General features: G+C 45.5%; 1 protein-coding gene across 3 annotated transcripts in view; it reads left to right on the forward strand.

The window, feature by feature from the left end:
• The window catches only part of ASXL2 (ASXL transcriptional regulator 2), a 248,647-nt gene extending 225,319 nt beyond the window's left edge, over positions 1 to 23,328 (forward strand). For all 3 annotated transcript variants that reach the window (XM_054021956.1, XM_054021958.1, XM_054021957.1), the window contains 4 exons: positions 12,771 to 12,867; positions 16,318 to 16,423; positions 18,741 to 19,470; positions 20,586 to 23,328. In XM_054021956.1, coding sequence (XP_053877931.1) covers positions 12,771 to 12,867; positions 16,318 to 16,423; positions 18,741 to 19,470; positions 20,586 to 23,054 — 3,402 coding nt within the window. In that variant the 3' untranslated portion in view covers positions 23,055 to 23,328. The remainder of the gene's footprint in view (positions 1 to 12,770; positions 12,868 to 16,317; positions 16,424 to 18,740; positions 19,471 to 20,585) is intronic.
• Positions 23,329 to 23,721: the final 393 nt, after the last annotated feature.

Consider the following 23,721-nt stretch of genomic DNA (forward strand, 5'->3'; position numbering starts at 1 on the left):
CTTTAAATATATCAGAGGGGTTAATACAAGGGAGGGAGAGGAATTATTCCAGTTTAGTACTAATGTGGACACGAGAACGAATGGATACAAACTGGCTGGGGGGAAGTTTAGGCTTGAAATTAGACGAAGGTTTCTGACCATCAGAGGGGTGAAATATTGGAACGGCCTTCCGAGGGAAACGGTGGGGGCGACGGACCTGTCTGGTTTTAAGATTAAGTTGGATAAGTTTATGGAGGGAATGGTTTAATGATAAAACATAGTAGCCAAGGAAAACCAAGCAATGGTACATGAACAGCATAATGGCCAACAAGGGTCAGGCTAGAGACTCTTGCCTATATGCTCGGGGTATTACCGATCGCCATATTTGGGGTCGGGAAGGAATTTTCCTCCAGGGTAGATTGGCTGAGCCTCTGGAGGTTTTTCGCCTTCCTCCGCAGCATGGGGCAGGGATCACTAGCAGGAGGGTCCCAGCCGATTGAAGTTACTAAAACACAGGATTGGGGACTTCAACGGTAGAGTCCAGGGAAGGGTCTTGCGGCCTGCAGCATGCAGGGGGTCAGACCAGATGATCATAATGGTCCCTTCTGACCTTAATGTCTATGAGTCTATGAGTCAGTTGGGGGAGAGAAACTGCTTAATCTAGATGTTGCCCAGTCTAATGGGGTTGAGAGTTTAGACTGTGTGCTTATATTTTATTTTATTTTGGTAACCACTCTGACTTAATATCTATCTTTATAGTTAAGAAATCTGTTTGTTTATTCTCCCTGAAGCAATGTGTTTGGTTTGAAGCATGTCAGAGACTCCCCTTGGGATAAGAAGCCTGGTGTATATCAATTTCTTTGTTAAATTGATGAGCTCATATAAGTTTGCAGTGTCCAGTGGGCATAACTGGATTCTAGGATTGTGTCTGGGACCGGAGGAATTGGCTTGTGTCATTCGGTTGCACAATCCAAGGAGCAACTTACATGCCAGAGGCTGTGCGTGAACAGCCGAGGAGTGGGGGTTCTCACAGCAGAGCAGGGTAAGTCTGGCTCCTAGAGTCAAGGTTTGGAGTGACCTAGCAGATCACCGGTCCACATAACACCAGGGGAACGTCACAGGGGCTGAGTAAGGACATGGTACCATGTTTCCACAGCCTGACTAATATGTGCCTACTGTGTCCCACTCAGTTGTGCATGATCTAACCTGCCACGTTGACTTGTGAGTGAGAGGTAGGCTTTGGAAGAGCTCACGCTCCATGGGGGAAGAGAACAGCCCAACACAGAGGCTCATCAATAAGGCAGGGAGTGGAGCCTAGAGAGTACCAGTCACAGAAAACTAAAGTACCAGTACTAGTAATATGTCACAATAGCTGGGAACCATTACCTCCCTCTTGTAATGAAACCAGAGTAACACTTGCTGTGCAGTACTAGCCCTCTATGGACTGATGATATGACACAGCAAATAAAATGCTTTTAACTGAGACTGGACTGGAATTTCTGGATTCTGCAATGTGAGGGAGCTTTTACTTGCTATAGTGTTTACCAGGTGCTACTTTCAGATTGTGAGAGAACATCCTTCACCCTAGTTTTCCGTTTAATTTCTCCCCCCTTCAAAGCTATGTGTCGGACCAACTCATCTTTTCAGATGGAGAGAGCTGGTCACAGCTCTGTCAGGATCTTGCTTCTGCTAAATGGAGTCTTTGGGGAGAAACCTGAGATGTTTGTTAGCCTGGGAACCTCAAGACACAAATATATCCTATATTGCACTGCTGCCATTAGAACACTGACCGAACCCTTGTTTTTTGTTAAATGTAGTGACACTTTTCTGTCACTTCTCCTCACACTTACTGTCTATGTCAGGACTGCATGTGAGTACATCCACACACTCTCAAAAGATGGTCACACTGAGTACGATACTGCAAAAGGAGGACTGGTTTTCAGCCCTTGACCACGAAGATGCTTATTTTCATATTACCATACACCCCACTCACAGGAAATTCCTGCATTTCACAGTAGGTCACAAACATTTCCAGTACAGTGTACTACCATTCAGCCTATCCACTGCACTAAGAGTTTTCTCCAAAACTCTAGCGGTAGTAGCGCACATCTACGCAAACAGGGAATAATGAACTTCCCTTACCTGGACAATTGCCCAACTCAACAAGAAGCACCGGGCACAGTCCAGACAACAATCACACTATTCAGGGATCTAGGGCTACAGATAAACATATGAAAATCTACTCTAATCACTATCCAACATCTGGACTTCATCGGGGCACATCTTGATGCCATAGAAGCCAAGGCATCCCTGCCCTTGAACAGATTCACAACTCTGACAGACCTTACCTCAGAGGTAAGAGTCAGCCCCCAAATACCAGCTCAGACTGTCCTGCAACTGCTAGGACACATGGCAGCCACAGCGTTCACATGGTACGACACACAAGACTACATATGTGCTGCCTACAGGGGTGGTTGAGCTTGGCATATCTAACCAGCAAGTACAGCCTCACAAATGACTTGCAGTACCACCCTGCCCTGGACTCTACACTGGTGGACAAGACCAGAAAATGTATGCATGGGTATCCCATTCGAACAGGAACCCCCACCAATAGTAATCACGACTGATAGGTTGGGGTGCCCACATGTGTCAGCACACAGTCCAAGGCAAACGGTCTCTTGTGGAGACTCAGTTACACATCAACCTACTAGAGCTATGCGCGGACCGCAATGCTTGCAGACACTGCCTATCTCACATAAAGAACGAATCAATTCGCATAATGACTAACGTTGCCTGTATGTTTTACATCAGTCACCAAAGGGGCGCTCAGTCTCACTCACTCTGCACTAAAGCCATGAAACTGTGGAACTGGTGCATACACCACAACATAACCATTTCGGCCTCCTATTTTCCTGGCTGTCAGAACGCGACAGCAGACACGCTAAACAGGTACTTCTCTCGAGACCACAAGTGGGAAATGAACGAAGGAGTCCTGCTATCCATATTCTGCCGGTGGGGCACTCCCCTCATTGACTTGTTCATTTCCCCAATGAACCACAAATGCGCAATATTCTGCTTGAGAGCACGGATGGGAGCAGAATCACTGGGGAACGCCTTCCTCATCACATGGGATGTAAACTCATGTACGTGTTCCCACCAATTCCCCTGATATCGCACGTGATACACAAGATACGACTAGACAAGGCGAAAGTCATCCTCATAGTCCTGACATGGCCCAGGCAAGCATTGTACCCTTACTTGATCTCTCTCACCATCCGAATGTGTCGTCTCAGAACAATGGTCGCACTCTTCACCCAAATCTGGAGAAACCCCACATTCACTCCTGTCTCATGCTGAGAAAAAGGGACGATTGATGGGTTATCTTGAGTGCCTATACACAAATGCAAGAAGCCTGGGAAACAAGCAGGGAGAGCTGGAAGTCCTGGCACAGTCAGGGAACTATGATGTGATTGGAATAACAGAGACTTGGTGGGATAACTCACATGACTGGAGTACTGTCATGGATGGATATAAACTGTTCAGGAAGGACAGGCAGGGCAGAAAAGGTGGGGGAGTAAGAGAGGAGTATGACTGCTCAGAGCTCCAGTAGGAAACTGCAGAAAAACCTGAGAGTCTCTGGATAAAGTTGAGAAGTGTGAGCAACAAGGGTGATGTCGTGGTTGGAGTCTGCTATAGACCACCAGACCAGGGGGATGAGGTGGATGAGGCTTTCTTCTGGCAACTAGCAGAAGTTGCTAGATCGCAGGCCCTGGTTCTCATGGGAGACTTTAATCACCCTGATATCTGCTGGGAGAGCAATACAGTGGTGCACAGGCAATCCAGGAAATTTTTGGAAAGTGTAGGGGACAATTTCCTGGTGCAAGTGCTGGAGGAACCAACTAGGGGCAAAGCTTTTCTTGACCTGCTACTCACAAACAGGGAAGAACTAGTAGGGGAAGCAAAAGTGGATGGGAACCTGGGAGGCAGTGACCATGAGATGGTCGAGTTCAGGATCCTGACAAAAGGAAGAAAGGAGAGCAGCAGAATACGGACCCTGGACTTCAGAAAAGCAGACTTTGACTCCCTCAGGGAACAGATGGGCAGGATCCCCTGGGAGAATAACATGAAGGGCAAAGGGGTCCAGGAGAGCTGGCTGTATTTTAAAGAATCCTTATTGCGGTTGCAGGAACAAACCATCCCGATGTGTAGAAAGAATAGTAAATATGGCAGGCGACCAGCTTGGCTAAACAGTGAAATCCTTGCTGATCTTAAACACAAAAAAGAAGCTTACAAGAAGTGGAAGATTGGACAAATGACCAGGGAGGAGTATAAAACTATTGCTCAGGCGTGCAGGAGTGAAATCAGGAAGACCAAATCACACTTGGAGTTGCAGTTAGCAAGAGATGTTAAGAGTAACAAGAAGGGTTTCTTCAGGTATGTTAGCAACAAGAAGAAAATCAAGGAAAGTGTGGGCCCCTTACTGAATGAGGGAGGCAACCTAGTGACCGAGGATGTGGAAAAAGCTAATGTACTCAATGATTTTTTTGCCTCTGTCTTCACGCACAAGGTCAGCTCCCAGATTGCTGCACTGGGCAGTACAGCATGGGGAGAAGGTGACCAACCTTCTGTGGAGAAAGAAGTGGTTCCGGACTATTTAGAAAAACTGGACGTGCACAAGTCCATGGGGCCGGATGCGCTGCATCCGAGGGTGCTAAAGGAGTTGGCGGGTGAGATTGCAGAGCCATTAGCCATTATTTTTGAAAACTCATGGCGATCGGGGGAGGTCCCAGATGACTGGAAAAAGGCTAATGTAGTGCCCATCTTTAAAAAAGGGAAGGAGGAGGATCCGGGGAACTACAGGCCAGTCAGCCTCACCTCAGTCCCTGGAAAAATCATGGAGCAGGTCCTCAAGGAATCAATTATGAAACATTTAGGGGAGAGGAAAGTGATCAGGAACAGTCAGCATGGATTCACGAAGGGGAAGTCATGCCTGACTAACCTAATTGCCTTCTATGATGAGATAACTGGCTCTGTGGATGAGGGGAAAGCAGTGGATGTGTTATTCCTTGACTTTAGCAAAGCTTTTGATACCGTCTCCCATAGTATTCTTGCCGCCAAGTTAAAGAAGTATGGGCTGGATGAATGGACTGTAAGGTGGATAGAAAGCTGGCTAGATCGTCGGGCTCAACGGGTAGTGATCAATGGCTCCATGTCTAATTGGCAGCCGGTTTCAAGCGGAGTGCCCCAAGGGTCGGTCCTGGGTCCGGTTTTGTTTAATACCTTTATTAATGATCTGGAGGATGGTGTGGACTGCACTCTCAGCAAGTTTGCAGATGACACTAAACTAGGAGGCGTGGTAGATACACTAGAGGGTAGGGATCGGATACAGAGGGACCTAGACAAATTAGAGGATTGGGCCGAAAAAAACCTGATGAGGTTCAACAAGGACAAGTGCAGAGTCCTGCACTTAGGACGGAAGAATCCCATGCACTGCTACAGACTAGGGACCGAATGGCTAGGTAGCAGTTCTGCTGAAAAGGACCTAGGGGTCACAGTGGACGAGAAACTGGATATGAGTCAACAGTGTGCTCTTGTTGCCAAGAAGGCTAATGGCATTTTGGGCTGTATAAGTAGGGGCATTGCCAACAGATCAAGGAACGTGATCGTTCCCCTTTATTCGACATTGGTGAGGCCTCATCTGGAATACTGTGTCCAGTTTTGGGCCCCACACTACAAGAAGGATGTGGAAAAATTGGAAAGAGTCCAGCGGAGGGCAACAAAAATGATTAGGGGTCTGGAGCACATGACTTATGAGGAGAGGCTGAGGGAACTGGGATTGTTTAGTCTCCAGAAGAGAAGATTGAGGGGGGATTTGATAGCAGCCTTCAACTACTAGGTTCGACGGGGACAGGTGAGCAAAGCCCACAGGTAAGTGGGGAACATGGAGACCGGGGAAATGAGTCGGAAACAAGAGGGAGTGTGGGCTATATTGGCAGAGAGAAAGGAGAGTCAGGAAAAAACTGGGAGGAAAGATCAAACCAGTATCTTAGATGCCTATATACAAATGCGAGAAGTATGGGGAATAAGCAGGAAGAACTGGAAGTGCTAATAAATAAATACAACTATGACATTGTTGGCATCACTGAAACTTGGTGGGATAATACACATGATTGGAATGTTGGTGTGGATGGGTACAGCTTGCTCAGGAAGGATAGACAGGGGAAAAAGGGAGGAGGTGTTGCCTTATATATTAAAAATGTACACACTTGGACTGAGGTAGAGATGGACATAGGAGACGGAAGTGTTGAGAGTCTCTGGGTTAGGCTTAAAGGGGCAAAAAACAAGGGAGATGTCATGCTAGGCGTCTACTACAGGCCACCTAACCAGGTGGAAGAGGTGGATGAGGCTTTTTTCAAGCAACTAACAAAATCATCCAAAGCCCAAGATTTGGTGGTGATGGGGGACTTCAACTATCCGGATATATGTTGGGAAAATAACACAGCGGGGCACAGACTATCCAACAAATTCTTGGACTGCATTGGAGACAACTTTTTATTTCAGAAGGTTGAAAAAGCTACTAGGGGGGAAGCTGTTCTAGACTTGATTTTAACAAATAGGGAGGAACTCGTTGAGAATGTGAAAGTAGAAGGCAGCCTGGGTGAAAGTGATCATGAAATCATAGACTTTGCAATTCTAAGGAAGGGTAGAAGGGAGAACAGCAAAATAGAGACAATGGATTTCAGGAAGGCAGATTTTGGGAAGCTCAGAGAGCTGATAAGTAAGGTCCCATGGGAATCAAGACTGAGGGGAAAAACAACTGAGGAGAGTTGGCAGTTTTTCAAAGGGACACTATTAAGGGCCCAAAAGCAAGCTATTCCGCTGGTTAGGAAAGATAGAAAATGTGGCAAAAGACCACCTTGGCTTAACCACGAGATCTTGCACGATCTAAAAAATAAAAAGGAGTCATATAAAAAATGGAAACTAGGACAGATTACAAAGGATGAATATAGGCAAACAACACAGGAATGCAGGGGCAAGATTAGAAAGGCAAAGGCACAAAATGAGCTCAAACTAGCTACGGGAATAAAAGGAAACAAGAAGACTTTTTATCAATACATTAGAAGCAAGAGGAAGACCAAAGACAGGGTAGGCCCACTGCTTAGTGAAGAGGGAGAAACAGTAACAGGAAACTTGGAAATGGCAGAGATGCTTAATGACTTCTTTGTTTCGGTCTTCACCGAGAAGTCTGAAGGAATGCCTAACATAGTGAATGCTAATGGGAAGGGGGTAGGTTTAGCGGATAAAATAAAAAAAGAACAAGTTAAACATCACTTAGAAAAGTTAGATGCCTGCAAGTCACCCGGGCCTGATTAAATGCATCCTAGAATACTCAAGGAGCTAATAGAGGAGGTATCTGAGCCTCTAGCTATTATCTTTGGAAAGTCATGGAAGAAGGGAGAGATTCCAGAAGACTGGAAAAGGGCAAATATAGTGCCCATCTATAAAAAGGGAAATAAAAACAACCCAGGTAACTACAGACCAGTTAGTTTAACTTCTGTGCCAGGGAAGATAATGGAGCAAGTAATTAAGGAAATCGTCTGCCAACACTTGGAAGGTGGTAAGGTGATAGGGAATAGCCAGCATGGATTTGTGAAGAACAAATCATGTCAAACCAATCTGATAGCTTTCTTTGATAGGATAACGAGCCTTGTGGATAAGGGTGAAGCGGTGGATGTGGTATACCTAGACTTTAGTAAGGCATTTGATACGGTCTCGCATGATATTCTTATCGATAAACTAGGCAAATACAAATTAGATGGGGCTACTATAAGGTGGGTGCATAACTGGCTGGATAATCGTACTCAGAGAGTTGTTATTAATGGTTCCCAATCCTGCTGGAAAGGCGTAACGAGTGGGGTACCGCAGGGGTCTGTTTTGGGACCGGCTCTGTTCAATATCTTCATCAACGACTTAGATATTGGCATAGAAAGTACACTTATTAAGTTTGCGGATGATACCAAACTGGGAGGGATTGCATCTACTTTGGAGGACAGGGTCATAATTCAAAATGATCTGGACAAATTGGAGAAATGGTCTGAGTTAAACAGGATGAAGTTTAACAAAGACAAATGCAAAGTGCTCCACTTAGGAAGGAAAAATCAATTTCACACATACAGAATGGGAAAAGACTGTCTAGGAAGGAGTACGGCAGAAAGGGATCTAGGGGTTATAGTGGACCACAAGCTAAATATGAGTCAACAGTGTGATGCTGTTGCAAAAAAAGCAAACATGATTCTGGGATGCATTAACAGGTGTGTTGTGAGCAAGACACGAGAAGTCATTCTTCCGCTCTACTCTGCTCTGGTTAGGCCTCAGCTGGAGTATTGTGTCCAGTTCTGGGCGCCGCATTTTAAAAAAGATGTGGAGAAACTGGAAAGGGTCCAAAGAAGAGCAACAAGAATGATTAAAGGTCTTGAGAACATGACCTATGAAGGAAGGCTGAAAGAATTGGGTTTGTTTAGTTTGGAAAAGAGAAGACTGAGAGGGGACATGATAGCAGTTTTCAGGTATATAAAAGGGTGTCATAAGGAGGAGGGAGAGAACTTGTTCACCTTAGCCTCTAAGGATAGAACCAGAAACAATGGGTTTAAACTGCAGCAAGGGAGGTCTAGATTGGACATTAGGAAAAAGTTCCTAACTGTCAGGGTGGTTAAACACTGGAACAAATTGCCTAGGGAGGTTGTGGAATCTCCGTCTCTGGAGATATTTAAGAGTAGGTTAGATAAATGTCTATTAGGGATGGTCTAGACAGTATTTGGTCCTGCCATGCGGGCAGGGGACTGGACTCGATGACCTCTCGAGGTCCCTTCCAGTCCTATAATCTATGAATCTATGAATCTACCTGAAGGGGGGTTCCAAAGAGGATGGAGCTCGGCTGTTCTCAGTGGTGGCAGATGACAGAACAAGGAGCAATGGTCTCAAGTTGCAGTGGGGGAGGTCCAGGTTGGATATCAGGAAAAACTATTTCACTAGGAGGGTGGTGAAACACTGGAATGCGTTACCTAGGGAGGTGGTGGAGTCTCCTTCCTTGGAGGTTTTTAAGGCCCGGCTTGACAAAGCCCTGGCTGGGATGATTTAGCTGGAAATTGGTCCTGCTTTGAGCAGGGGGTTGGACTAGATGACCTCTTGAGGTCCCTTCCAATTCTGATATTCTATGATTCTATGATTCAAGCGTGGCTCCTGTATGGTTCCATCATGGAGAACTAGCCTGCTTGGAACAAGTTCAACACGTATTACTAAACAGCAGGAAAGTGACCACAGGTAATACTTACCTTCCAAAATGGAAGAGATTTCCTCCTGGTGTCAAGAAAAAAATTGACGGCCTCCACAACACCGATACCATTAGTGTTGGAATGCCCACTGGAACTGAAACGCTCGGGTTTACCAACGAGCTCGATCAAAGTCCATCTCGCAGCCATCACAGTATTCCATCCTGAGATTGACAGGACCTCGATCTTCACGCACTCCATTACTAAACGCTTCCTTATGGGTCTCCACAACATTTACCCAGAGGTTCGCCAACCTACTCAGGCCTGGGACCTCATTCTGCTATTGAAATGCCTTGCCAGACCACCATTTGAACCCCTAGCCACCTGTTCCCTCCTACATTCATTCATGAAAGTGGCCTTTCTGGTCACTATTACTTCTGCCAGACAAGTGAGATGGGGCTCTCATGGCCGATCCTCCCTACAAAATACTCTCCAAAGACAAGGTCACACTACGTCTGCACCCAAAATTTCTGCTGAAAGTAACATCACCCTTTCATATGAACCAACCAATCCATCCTCCCACGTTCTATCCCAAGCCTCACGAGACTCCAGTCAAGACTATCTTGACTACTAGTTTAGTATAATAAAATGCCCAGGGTACAGTGCCCCAACTTCGTTTGTTAGTAAACTTGCTTTATCTTCCTTCAAATGGGAACTGTGAGCCCTTTTGGTTACAGCTTGGAAAGACTGTCTAGTTTCACTGTAACCTCACAAAGCGCCTCTGCTGAAATGCTATTTTGTAACTTCCTCCAGCAGTACTTACAATCAATATCCCTCTGACTTCTAGAGTAACATATTAGCAGGTCTTTTCTTCCTCTTTCTCCAGCTCCAAAAGCACAACAACACTGGGACTACATTGGGGAATACCCTTTAGACCTCTTTGCATAGAAAGCCATAGGGGCCCTGCACTGTAAACTGCAGACTAACCTAAAAATTCTACCTTTGAAGTGTTCAGTGTGCAAAGAATATTAGGCAGGGAGGCTGCTGGGATGATTTTTTGTAGATTAAAAACCTGGGCTCACTTAGGCTCTTTAGAATTTGTGCCCTAGCAAACAATGCACATTTTCCTGTTGGCAGTAGGGTGACCAGACAGCAAATGTGAAAGATCGGGACAGGAGGTGGGGGGTAATAGGAGCCTATATAAGAAAAAGACCCCAAAATCGGGACTGTCCCTATAAAATCGGGACATCTGGTCACCCTAGTTGCCAACCCCACTAGAAAGTCACAGATTCCTCCCCCCGCATTCCTTTTCTTCCTGCAATGTAATCTTGTTTTACCAAAGCTCTAGCTTGTGCAACCTAGTTCACTCTACGTGCCAAGTCACTGGGCTGAATCAGACTTTGATTGGGAAAGAGTTCTGAGTAGTTGAATAAATGTTGTCTGACCCCGATGGTGGAGTTTAGATTTCAGATAATACTGTGGTAATTTTCTTAGAACTACCCACCACTCTCAGTGCTATTTTGCTCCTCAGAGAATTTGCAGGCTCTATAATAATAAAATAATAATTAATGGAGATATCCCATCTCCTAGAACTGGAAGGGACCTTGAAAGGTCATTGAGTCCAGCCCCCTGCCCTCACTAACAGGACCAAGTACTGATTTTGCCCTAGATCCCCAAGTGGCCCCTCAAGGATTGAACTCACAACCCTGGGTTTAGCAGGCCTATACTCAAACCACTGAGCTATCCCTCCCCGCTCTATAAACTGGAGAAGGAAAGTTGCTTAAACTAGAAAACTGGAGAAGGGAAGAGGTAAAGCCATAGATGTGCCAAATCTGCATGGTCACACACTTGTCTTCCATGTGTTGTGGCTGAGATCCAGTGGATGGTGTGGGTGTTGGTGCAGAAAATCAAAATACTATCTAATGGGCTCGTAGACAGCAGAAAGGCACATACCAAAAGTGTACTTTACCAGACATGACCCAAGGTCTACCCAGCCCTCCAACTGGCCTCCAGCAATTGCCGGTACCTGATGCTGAGAGAAGCACGTCCCCACACCCAGCTACACCAACAGTGCACTTATACTAAGCCATGGCCAGGGTGAGGGATTCTGCTCCATACAGTTGAGCAGCGTGTACTTGCAGCAGGAGAAAGATCTCTGCTTTCGCAAATCGTTACAACACAGCTGCTCAGCTACCCCTCATTGTAGAACTCGGTGTAAGTCTGTCCCACGCAAACCCACTGTTAGTCACTGCCATTGTTTTAAACTAAATTATCTACATTACAAATGCTGACATTAAGTGAAAACAATGCTTCTCTCTTAAAGAAACAAATCTTGCATTGTTGAAAGCTTGCTGCATAATTCTTCTTCCCTTTGCCCTAAATCTCTCTTTTGTTTGAGCCTTGGCAGATTTAGAGTGCCAGGAACCTAATAGCAAGGTTTATATCTTGTATTAGAAACAAACGCCACCATCCATTGACCCCTGGTGAGCTGCTCTGATTTATGGAACTGTGTGGTTTTTGCTTGTTTGATATATGAGACTTGTAATTTGATGATACATTGAGCAGAAAGAACCCCAGACCTTCTCCTGTTACCCCTGTTATCATTCCCCAAAGTGGCAAGTGTACAGCTACTGGCCAAGAGTACACTTTCACTTTATGCACACCGCACTGAAGCATAGCTGTTCTACTTGGTTATTTCAGAGGCTTTACTGTCCCATGCCCCATTGGGCACAGGTCTGGCTGAAATATACATAGCTGTGATTCTGCGCATTTGACACTTTTATTATTTATTATATGTATTTTCATAGCACCTAGGAGCCCTAGTGGCCCAGGCCCCCATTGTGGTAGGCGCTTTAGAAACACAGCATAAAGATGGTCCTTGCTGCAGGGAGCTCACAGTCTAAGACCAGAAACAATATATGGAGACTGACAGACGGGAAAGTACAAGTAAATAATGCGACTGACTTTTAAAATGCTTCTTTTGATGTCCCTGACTTCCTCTTTGTGTGCCTTTTTGTTTTCCCCTGGAAATTGCTGCTTTTGACAGCAGTCAGAGTTTACTCTGTGATCATTTAGAAGGGAGGGCAGCGTGTACCTGCAGAAGCCTTTTGAGAGGTAGTTGTAATGCTTCTTTTACGTTATGAGTAGTGCAACTTGTAAAGCATCAGCTTGTGCTTCTCCCTGTCTCCTGTAGGGTCCTGTGATTCTCATTTGTCCAGGGTTTTTATTGTGTATGTGTGCATGGCGGTGGGAGGGTAGAGGATTGGGGTGAAGGTGGAAGGGCAAGAGAAATCCACCAGGATTCTACGGGACCCAGACTTAGGTGAAGGAGGGCCTTCTGGGGCCAATAATTTTACTCCTGGATCAATCAGAAGAGCAGCTTTGGAGTGCCATGAGGCATTGTCAGTCCAAGCAGTGAGCTTTGGCCCAGAATCTGCTCCTCTGATCCCTGGGTTGGCAGTATGTGGCACTTAAATCTGTATTCAATAAGTTAACATTTGCTTGCTTTATTGTTTCTCTCAGGTTGGGGCAGATGGTTTGATGAAGATGAGTGGCTCAGCACTCAACAATGAGTTCTTCACTTCAGCTGCCCAAGGCTGGAAGGAGAGGTTGTCAGAAGGTGAGTGTCTTGCCCTGGGAAGCAAGGAGCAATAAACTGTGAACTTCTGAGGAGTTTCTTCTTATGTGGCATCTCCATTACTGGAGGTTTGCAGCCATGATAGCCCATTTGTTATGATCCTCTTCTGAGCTTTTTGTGGGTAAATAATCCTCTTGATCCCCCAGGATACCACACAGTCTGCCCCCAAGGTCTTCTTTTTCTGCCTTGTGTTCTTCTGCCATCATCTTTCCTTTCCAGTGCCCATAAATGTGCATTGCCTGCTGAACCCCTTAAAATGTGCTCTGCAAATCGAATCTTTCTTTTCATAAGATCTCTGACTAGTGTTTGCTGAGTTCCAATCATCTCCAATATCTTTTGGTTGGTTACACAGCTTATCCATGATATTTTTAGAATTCTTCTATAACACCATAATTCAAAGAACTGTAATTTCTTTATTATCAATTGTTTGCATGTCCGTGTTTCACAGCAGTAATTTAACACAGGCCAAATGTAAGTTTTTTGGAGCTGGACTTTAATCTTCAGATTTATGTCTCTTCTCATCAGATGTTTATTCTTCCAGAATGTCTCTCACCCTTGCTGTTTTGGTGCTGATTTCAGTTTCTAATCTTCCATCTTCTATAATGATGCATCCTAAAGCAATAATGTCACTTGCTGTACAGTTGGAATCTTGGAATCATTTGGAATCAGTTGGAATCATTCAGTGGAATCTTGCATGTTTTCCCAGGATTCTTGCATATCACCATGTCTTATCCACATTCAGTTCTAGACCATACTCTACCATATCCATACATAATCTCCACCAATTTCATCAGACGTTCTTCTTAATCCGCCAACGACACTTTGTCATCTACATAGTGAATGTTTTTCACCCATTTTCCAGTCATCTTAATATTTTCTTCTGTTTCTTTAATTAATATCATCAAAGACTCTCTATAAACGTTAAATAAAAGGTGTTTAGTGAATGCATAATGGAGATTTCAGGGAGAAATTCCAGTCCTATAGTGATTTAACAGGTGAAAATAGCTGCACTCAAAATGGTCAGTGAGACAAAGTGCCAGCTAGTGGTTATCCAGACTGCAGAGCAGAGAGGAGGTTTTATTGGAGACTTATCCTTTGAAAAAATGTGACGAGCCGCACATAATGAGTGAGATGAGGTGATGAGTGAGATTAGGCAGAGATACTTGAAAAGTAAAGTGCTGGGATGGTAGTGGCGATGCACTGTTCTCATTAGAAAAGAGGGACTAAACTGGGGTGACCAAACGTGGCTCACTCATTTATACACAGGTGCAAACTTGCAGAGGCTATAGGTAAGCAGAGTGAAACATTCCATCTTCATCCAAGCCACACTGTAGTTGGAACTGGCAGTTTCTGTGAGCCATACTTTTATACAGAAGAAAAGGGCAGCCATGTGCCACGTTGCAGAACCACGTGAGCGTCATTTGTCCCCTGGGCTGCATGCTGACCACTGCTTCTAAAAGCATACAGAGATGTTGTTTATCAAAGCAAGTGAGGCACCATTCTATCTCAATTGCTTCATTTCAAAGATGTACTAAAATTATGAATGTCAATACATTATTGTTTGGATGACAGTGTGGCAGAAACATGCTTTGTGTACCACCGTCATATAGCTTCATCTGATTGGTTTAGAGAACAGCCAATCTGAGGATTTAGCTGCTAGGTCAGATGCCAAGTTTGGCAGAGCAATATTCCAATCTGTTTGACTGATGCAGCTAATACTTCTCATTCCCACCCATCCCGAGAGAATACTACTTGCCAGTCACCTACAGTGGGATCCATGCTGACACACCCTTGAAGAAAAACAAACCCTTACTCTACAGCAGGGGCTCTCAAACTTCATTGCACCGCGACCCCCTTCTGACAACAACAATTACTACACGACCCCAGGAACGGGGACCAAAGCCTGAGCCTGCCCAAGCCCCTCCGTGCTAGGTGGGGGGGCCAAAGCCCGACCCCCACTGCCCTGGGCGAGGAGGCCAAACATGAAGCCCAAGGGCTTCAGCGCCAGGCAGGGGGCCTGTAACCTGAGCCTCGCTGTCTAGGGCTGAAGCCCTCAGGCTTTGGCCCCAGGCGATGGGGCTCGAGCTTCAGCAAGTCTAAGCCACCCCTGGCAACCCCATTAAAATGGGGTCGCAACCCACTTTGGGGTCCTGACCCACAGTTTGAGAACTGCGGCTCGACAGTAGCTGTGATACTTGGAGATGCTGTAGTCGGGGTGGATCCCATGACCCACCCTTCTTCCCTGCTTTTTGGAGTACTCAGAAATCCCAGGCTTTGAGGTGCCAGGGGCCTGAGGAAGGCTGGCCGTTGCTCTGCCTTGAATGCTCTTGTATAGGAGCATGAGGAGGCCCAGGGTCTCATGCGGCTTTGAAAAGTTTCCTATCTCACACACGAGGCACATGTGCACCTACAGTGGGATCCACACAGACGACAGCGTATCGAAGAACCACAGTGACTGTAGGGGAACCAACTGTTTATTTTCCACACAGAGAGCACATTACACCATTACTCTGTGATCTGCACTGGCTGCCAGTTGATTTCTAGAGGAAGGTTAAAGTATTGGTTTTGATGTATACAGTCTTAAATGAATTGGGTCTTGGCTATTTGAGAGAACTGTGGCTCTCACAGTGTAATAGTATGGCAGCTAGGATCCTCTGTTGATCCTTAGTTAACAGCTTTGTGGCTTAAATGGAAGTGGTCTGGCATCTATGAGTTCTTGGCTTAGAAATTTCCTTCCCTTCCCATGATCTGCCAGAGTCTGGCTTCATACAACACTGCAAATCTCAGCTGTTTTCCCAGCCTTTTTTTGGGGTGGGGAGGAAGATTTGATTGGCAGAGGGGGAGTAATAGGGAGGGGTATATTCTGGTGTGGGAAGGTTTCTAGGTTTACTTGACATGTTTTGATAGCTTGTTTTTAACTTTTATGACAGGCACCGTTGGAAAATGAAATAACGTTATTGACCATTTCACTGGGCATTTCTGGACTACAAAAGTGGTGTAATGGCACCCAGCAACACTGCCCAATAATTTAGAACAAGAAATAAAAAATAATCTTATTTATAGTTGAAATTGAAAGATGAATTTAAAGAGGCAGAATGCAAGTACCCAAGCTGGAATTTGTTAGGACATTGAGGCTTAATCCCCATTAACTGCAAATACTGCCATAGGATTCTTAAATTACCACAAGACCTTGGTTTTACATCCCCTCTTGAAAGACAGTACAAGTAAACTAATAGTTGCAAGTCAAGGCCATTGTGTTCCATCTGTAATAATACATAGTCTGTAAAAGAAACCTTGCTGAACTAGTTCCCAATGCACTGGTTTATCTAAAAAATTACAGGGATCTGAAGTCTGGCTGTCTCTCATGATTGCAATTGACCTAATTCTTCTTGTTGATTGACCTTCTTGCTGATATCCCTCTTTGTATTGCAGGTGAGTTCACCCCAGAAATGCAACTGAGAATACGTCAGGAGATTGAAAAGGAGAAGAAGGTGGAGCTATGGAAGGAACGGTTCTTTGAGAGTTACTATGGTCAAAGGTAAGAAACTGGATTGTCTTTTCTCTCATGGCATGTCCTGAGGCACCAGTTCCCAGAATTCAGAGCTCATTTTCTTTCATGGGACCCTCTTTCACTGGGCTTCTAAGTTGATCGAGGATTAACTCCATCTGGCTGTAATGGAATCACAGAAAAGACCTATTAGGTCATCTAGTTAATTCCTGGTCTGTGCTGCATTACTCCCTAAAGCATGGTTTCCAGTGCTTTATCCAGTCTAGCTTTAGTGTTCCTTGCCTGCTGTAGTGGTGTAGTCTAGGCTTCATACTTCTCTTCCCCACCCCCATCCTCACAGTTTTGGAAGGTCCATCTCTTAAGTTTCTCTTTGCATATGCCAGCCAACTAAGTTATTCGACATTTACTTTGTCTTTGATTGATTGTGATTTTTGACCTTCACATGTTCTGCAGCTATGCAGAACCTTGTGAATATCCTGTATGTCTTGATTCACACGCTGTTGAGCTGAACTCTCAGAATAAGTATGGTGTGGATTTCACAGATTGTTCTGTCTGCCTTATTCCTAGCTACAAGCAGCCCTGCCTCCCCACTGTGGGATGAGGGTTTGCAGGACATTTCAGGTTCCTCGATCAGTAGCTGTATGCTATAAGAAAGTGAAAAGAACAGAGGTAGGATTGATATTGTAAAAATAATTAATAAAGTGTTCGTCTCTCTACAGAACTTGAATGATGAGGAGCTGTGCTCAGCTCTGGGACATCACCTCACCTTCTGCCCATTCATCTGTGCTGCTTTAACCCACATGGAGCTTGGGCTGCTCCAAACCTTACTCTCATGATCATGAGAATATCCAAGCTCTGGTGGGTTAGTGACACAGACGAATGTGGACAGCAGGCACTGGCCAATAGAGATGAGGTCTTAGTTTGGTAAACTGCCCCAAAGGTGAAGCCCTTGTTTAAAATACACTTGACAACAGTAGACGTCACTAAAAAGTCAAGTGTCCTTTCCTGCAGTGTCTCCAGATTCTTGCAGCAGGGGCACTATTTCAGAAAAATGCTTGTGTGGGGAAGAATGGGGGGTGGGAGGGGAAGCTGTCAGCATAAAGAACATTATATGTGATTATAGTATATCCTGAAAAGTATGAGGTGAACCAAAAGTGGAAGACATCATGGAGAATATAGACCTATGAAAAGTCAGGGGGAGGGGAGCAGACCAAGGTCTGGGAAGGGCAACTGCCCCTCTTGGCCTGTAGTAAATGATGCCTCTGCACTAGGGACAACACACTAATGGAGATTCCTTGTACTGTACAAGGCCAGGATTGGAGGGAGCTGCAGATCTGGTTTCTGCACTTCTCAGAAATGGATACTGTTGTACCACATGACATCTCTGTCTGCCAAGAGTATCTTCTTGAAAAAGACAATGGTTATGAAACTAACGTGAGAAAGTGTTTAAAAATCATGTTCGTTATCATTGGGCTGGTAGGAATCAATCCCATGGTGCTCTCTGGCTTCAGTAGACATCTGGCTTTTTATTCATGCCACAGACCAAGTTTGTATCAGTAGCTACTGGGGGTGAATGCTACATCAGCTGTTTTTCTGGGAATTCAGGTTCAGATTTCCAGCTTGTTCATTTGTTACCCAGGCTGGTGGGGGATAAGGGGCAGTCTAGATGCTCCCAGCTTCCTGAGGGTGCAGAGTTGAGAAGGATATTAGGTGTGGAGATCTTTATTCATCTGCAAACACAAATGCTCTCCTGGAGGAAGTTTATTCCTTAACTTTTTTAGACTGAGGGTGCTTCAGTACTACACAAAATGCTGAAAAAAATGGTGCACTCTCTTGGGGGGTTGTATCCATTTCCAGATCCCTTTTGTAAACTCCAGGTTGTGAGGTTAAGGTCTAGGGGAGCCAGATGGAAGTCCTGTGGGTTTGTTGGAGTCTCCTACTGCTATATCCAGGGATGGCTGCTTAAACGGAACTTTTATAACCAGCCATAGTAGCTTCTTGTATGTTGAACAGTTTAACCATTGGTCAAATCCTTTTCAGTTTGTGACCTGGGATAATTAGCATCTGTGTAGAAGGAAAGCCATTGGCCATGTAACCGGGCCCCTTTTGGTTGATTTTTAAAGAGCGCTGCTGCAGGACCATTAAGTTCTGTGTGGGTTGGAAGAGTGGTAGCTACAATGAAGAGCGTCAAAAATGGTGGGGTTGAAATCAGGGGAAATGGTATGTGCGAAGTGTTTCTTTAGGTTCTAGTATGGATACAGAACCTTCTGCCCCCATTTTCATGGCAAAAGAATGCTTTTTTCAGACTTATGTTTTACAAAACATAATTTTTCTTTTTTCTTGTTAGTTCTGGAATGAGTCCTGAAGAATCCAAGAGACTGACAACATACACCAGCACTCCTGAAACACAGGCCAGGAATCCACCAGCTGAACAGATGAAATGCATGCCAGTCTCCAAGGCACCACCCAGTAAAGAAGAGAGAACTCCTCTGTCAGAGTCTAAAGCACAAGCAGTGCAGGTACCACCCCCAGCAGTGAAAAAAGGAGGAGAGGAAAAAAGAGAAGATGTGCATCCCCAATCAGGCAAACCTGCAGCATCAGCAAATTCCTCAGATAACAATGCACTGAAACTTAATGACCAAACTCTCTCTCGGCCGCTGAAGGGTACTGAGGAATCCATGCAAGAGAAGCCACAAGCTGCCTCTGGTCAGAAGCCAGAACAAGACAGACAGCACACTCCATCCAAGGATCTGTCAGTAAAGGAGGACACAAGCACCTCAGCCTTGGCCCCAAACAAACCAAAGATCCCCAAAGCAGGCGAAGCAGTGGCGAGCATGGCGAGTCAAGTGACTCCACAGGAGACACCTAAAAAGGAACACCCTGCAACTGAACAAATGGATGTCAGTGCTGAGGGCCTCAAGAGGAAGTCAGAGAGTCAGGAAGAAGCACCAATCAGTCCTGAAAAAAAGCCACGAATCATGGACAGCTGCCAGTACCAGCAGTCATTTCGGACCCAACCACAGTCCTTTCCTGCGGCTGGGGAGGGGGCACAGGGGCGAAAGGTTCCCCCACTCAAGGTAAAGGAAACTGGAGACAAGTCCATCATGGGGTTATACAGGCCACTTCCACTGGTAACTCTTACAAAAAAATGTTTTGCCGCTGTTTTAATTTCAATTGTCCATGTAAATCCCGCTATGTGCATGTTATAGTAACGAAAGGGTTTGATACAGGAATCCCAAAGCCCTGCTATTTGGCCACGGGAGTCTTCTGGCCTGCTGATCAGGTTAAATAAGGCTCTCTAAGACATGCACACTTGTCAAAGGGTATTTCAGGTCAATAGAGTGGCACAGTTGTAAAAGCCAGAACTGGAATAATAGGGGACACTATAGATCAATATGGAGTAGCACTGGGAAAGCTGTGGAGGAGTCCCCAAGACTAAAATAGCAGGGAGGAGTGTGCAGTGCACTATAGATGTGTGAACATCCCCAAAGACTTGAATAGTGGATGAGGATTGAGGGATATTGGCAGCTTCCCACATTATGTCAAACAAAAAACAGCTATCCACCTCGGCTCAACAGAGCGCCAGGACCTCAAGATGATGTATCACTCCTTTGGGGCTTGGTGTGACTGACTGGATGCAATGTGCTGTCTCTCAATCCGAGCAGAAAATGGGAAAGACTTTTTGGGGAGGCCTCTCAGCTCTAAAAGCCCACCACCCGCTGAGACTTATCAAGAGCTTAGATTCCTGCTGCAATCTAGATGTAGGAAAGGGAGCAATATATCGGCCACTGGTGTAAGGGAAAAATAGAAGAGAGGCTGTGAAGGGAAGGTTCCTAAATGTGATATATTTATCAAATACCTTTACTACTACTGACCATTTGGAAACCATCCAATTGGCAAATAATGGACATACTTTTTAAGGTCATGTAACACTGTCTCTGCCAACAGGGCAGTGTGTGTACAGATCGCTGCAGCTCCTTCACTGGCAGTGTATTCTACACAATGATAGAACTTCAAATGTCTACCTCATATGGTAACATTTTCAAAAATCGGCCCCACTTTTGTGGATGCAAAAGCATGGGTACAAATAATTATTGATGTAAAATTGTTCCCACAGTTACTTGCCCCCACAGTTTAGCATTTCTGAATGCTACGGATTTAAAATGTGTCTCTCTTTTCTACTTTTTTCCAGATTCCTGTCTCCAGAATCTCCCCGATGCCATTTCTTGCTAGCCAGGTCTCTCCCAGGGCTTACTTTCCAACCTCTGTCACCAGTCCTGGAAGAACAGGGGCCAGGACTTTGGCAGACATCAAAGCAAAAGCCCAACTGGCCAAGGCCCAGAGGGCAGCTGCTGCAGCAGCAGCAGCCGCCGCTGCTGCCTCCAATGGGGGAGCCATCCCAGGGCCTGGTCCAGGAGGTGGTGGTGGCCCAGGAGGGGGAGGAAGAGAGGAGAAGAGTAGTACAGCAACAAATGGAACCAATGAAACTGGAATTAAAGGCAGTGCACTGGAACTGGCAGGAACTGGAAGCGGGGGAAGTACGAGAAGGCCTTTTCCCCATTGTCCAGGGACCCATTCCCAAGCGGAGACCCAGGCCACAGAGTGGACATCACCTCTCAGTGTCTCTAGAGCACAACTACAGCAAACGCCCACAGTACAATCCAGAACTGCAACCAGCAACAAAGGCAAAGATTCATCATCACCAGCTCCACCAGCATTAGAGAAAATGAACAGAATAAAAGTGAGCCCTCCAAATGTGACTGTAAGTCAGGTTTCCAGACCATCCGTGGTCTCAAGCCACATCTATACACTCAGTAATGACAGACAAGAGAAAGCACCTTCAGCTCCAGCAGCTCTAAGCCAGATCTCAGGGGCACCACCTGTCAGGGACGAAGCAGTCTATGTCAATGTATCCAGAGCAGGTGCTGACAAAAATGTGACTAAGTCAGCACTTACTGCCACCGAAGAGATCAGCTTAAGTATTCCTAAGAGCAAACCTCTTTCCCCTCGGATGTCTTCGCAGGCAGTGGTAACCTCAGAAACTCAGGCTGCTGTTATGGTAGCATCTACTATCTCTACTCCATCCTATAGCACTTTGTCAGTAGCCCCTAGCCTTAAAGTACATATAGCTCCCTTGAGCACAAGTGGGCCCCTCCTGAAGACAAGCTCCAGTATTCCTGCTAACAATCCCTTGGTCACCCAGCTGCTCCAAGGTAAAGATGTCCCAATGGAACTAATCATGCCTAAGCCTCTCACCAAAGTAGAAATGAAAACTGTCCCACTAGCTCCAAATGAATCAAAAGGGTCGGCATTTTCCAGTGCCACAAGCACAGCTGGGAATGGCTCTGGAGGGGAAAGTGGTGAGAGACAATCAAATTTAGCCATGCAGCAACTTGGAAAGATATTTTTCCCAAGCAGGCAGTTGCCCCATGTTCCAAGGACCTTTCCCCTCTTTTCCGGAAAGGACCTGAGGAGCACTAGTATTGACCAATACCAGTGCCAAGAGGCACTCGACAAAGCCACTCAAGAGCAGATCCTTCAGACTCTTATCAAGAGGGTCCAGAGGCAGAATCTATTCTCAGTCTTGCAGCCTTCACAGCTCAGCCTCGTTCACTCAGGTTTCCAGTTAGACAACAGCTCCACCAGTCAGAGATTCATGCTGGGTTTCATGGGCAGGAGGACATCCAAGCCTGCCATGTCTGGCCATTACCTGCTGAATATTTCCACCTATGGTCGCGGGTCGGAGAGTTTCAGGAGAGGTCTGTCCATGAATCCTGAGAACCGCTTGTGTCTGAATGATCCTTCCAATGATCCAAAAATAGAATTTGGGGAATGTGAAGAAATAGCTGGCAGCGGTAGCAGCAGTGATGAAGGAGATGCAGATGATGAGAGTACTGGTGATGAACATGAACATATCATTGTAAAAGAGGAATCCCTGGTTTCCCAGGTCTCTGGCCAGCATGAAAGAGAACAGAGATCACACAGTGTAAACGCTTCTTCAGATTGCAATTTGCCTGTTAGACAGAATGTAAAGAAGGAGGCCATCTTATCTCAGCAAGCAGCAGCCAGCCAGGAGAGTGTTCACCAGTTCCCAGGAGGCCAGGTGTTTGATGGAACTGCATTAGCAAGAGATTTAATTCAGGCAGCCCAGGAGCAAATGGCACATGCTATGAGGGGAAAAATGATGCACAGCAAAGCTGAGGCTTACAGCGCTTCTGCACCATCTGCAGACTCTGTGTTGCAGCAGCCTCCACTGCTTTCCCATTCGCACCCTCCAAAGCTATATGGAAACACTGCAGCACAGCTCATTGGTCCTAGTTATAGTGGCACTATAAATGTCTCCACCTCTCCTGACGTGAACCAAGGGTCTCTCATGACTGGGCTATCCGAGTGCAATCAGTTGGCCAGTAGCATGGGGAACGTCATGTCTTTCTCTGTGACTGTAACCACCATTCCCGCCAGCCAGGCTATGAACCCTGGCAACCACAATCAGACCATCCCAGTTCAAGCCTTTGGTGATGACAACAACATGGAGGATTCGCCTTCTAAATGCTACTGCAGGTTGAAAGCCATGATCATGTGCAAGGGTTGTGGTGCCTTCTGCCATGATGACTGCATCGGCCCCTCTAAGCTCTGTGTCTCCTGCCTTGTAGTACGGTAATTGAGACATACGAGAAGAGGAGAAGGATGGCTTGGTTTTGTGCCTCCTTTTGAAATTCTTCACCGGAAGAAAGAGGAGTTTTACTGCCTTGCACAAGAGACACATTACTGAATCAGGAATACAGAGTAGCGTTCTTCTTTCATTGAAGAAAGAGCACCTTGTTGTATAGTGAGTCTAAGCGAGCTCAACTATGTGAATTGTGACAAGAGTTTGCACTTAAGGAATCATGTAAATATGTCACATTATTTTGTTTAAAAATTATTTTTTCAATCTTTTAGGAGACAATGTTTGACTTGTACTGCAGATTCATTAACCACACCTCCTATCAGTCTCTATCCCAGGTTAGCCTAAGCTCTGCTCTATATTAATGAGAGAACTTCCAGCCAAACTTTAGCCCCTTGGTCTTTCCATGGCAAAAGAGAAGAACAGGAAAAATTAAAAGAACTGGGAGCTCGAAAAGATTTAAGCCTTTATACTATCTGGCACAGAATTTTGAGGTTTGGAGCATCAGTTCAGGGTTGGCTCAGTCTTTTGTTAATTCAGATGTTTGGGAAGTGGGAGGCATTAGTGTTATAACAGCCTTTCAAATGGTTGCCTATCAGTTTCCCCCTGACTCTAGGTTTCTGGAAGCCAAAGTGGGTTGTGCAATAGTGGCTGGGGTTTTTTG

Source organism: Malaclemys terrapin, chromosome 3, assembly GCF_027887155.1.
Source record: "Malaclemys terrapin pileata isolate rMalTer1 chromosome 3, rMalTer1.hap1, whole genome shotgun sequence".
Lineage (NCBI taxonomy): Eukaryota > Metazoa > Chordata > Testudines > Emydidae > Malaclemys > Malaclemys terrapin.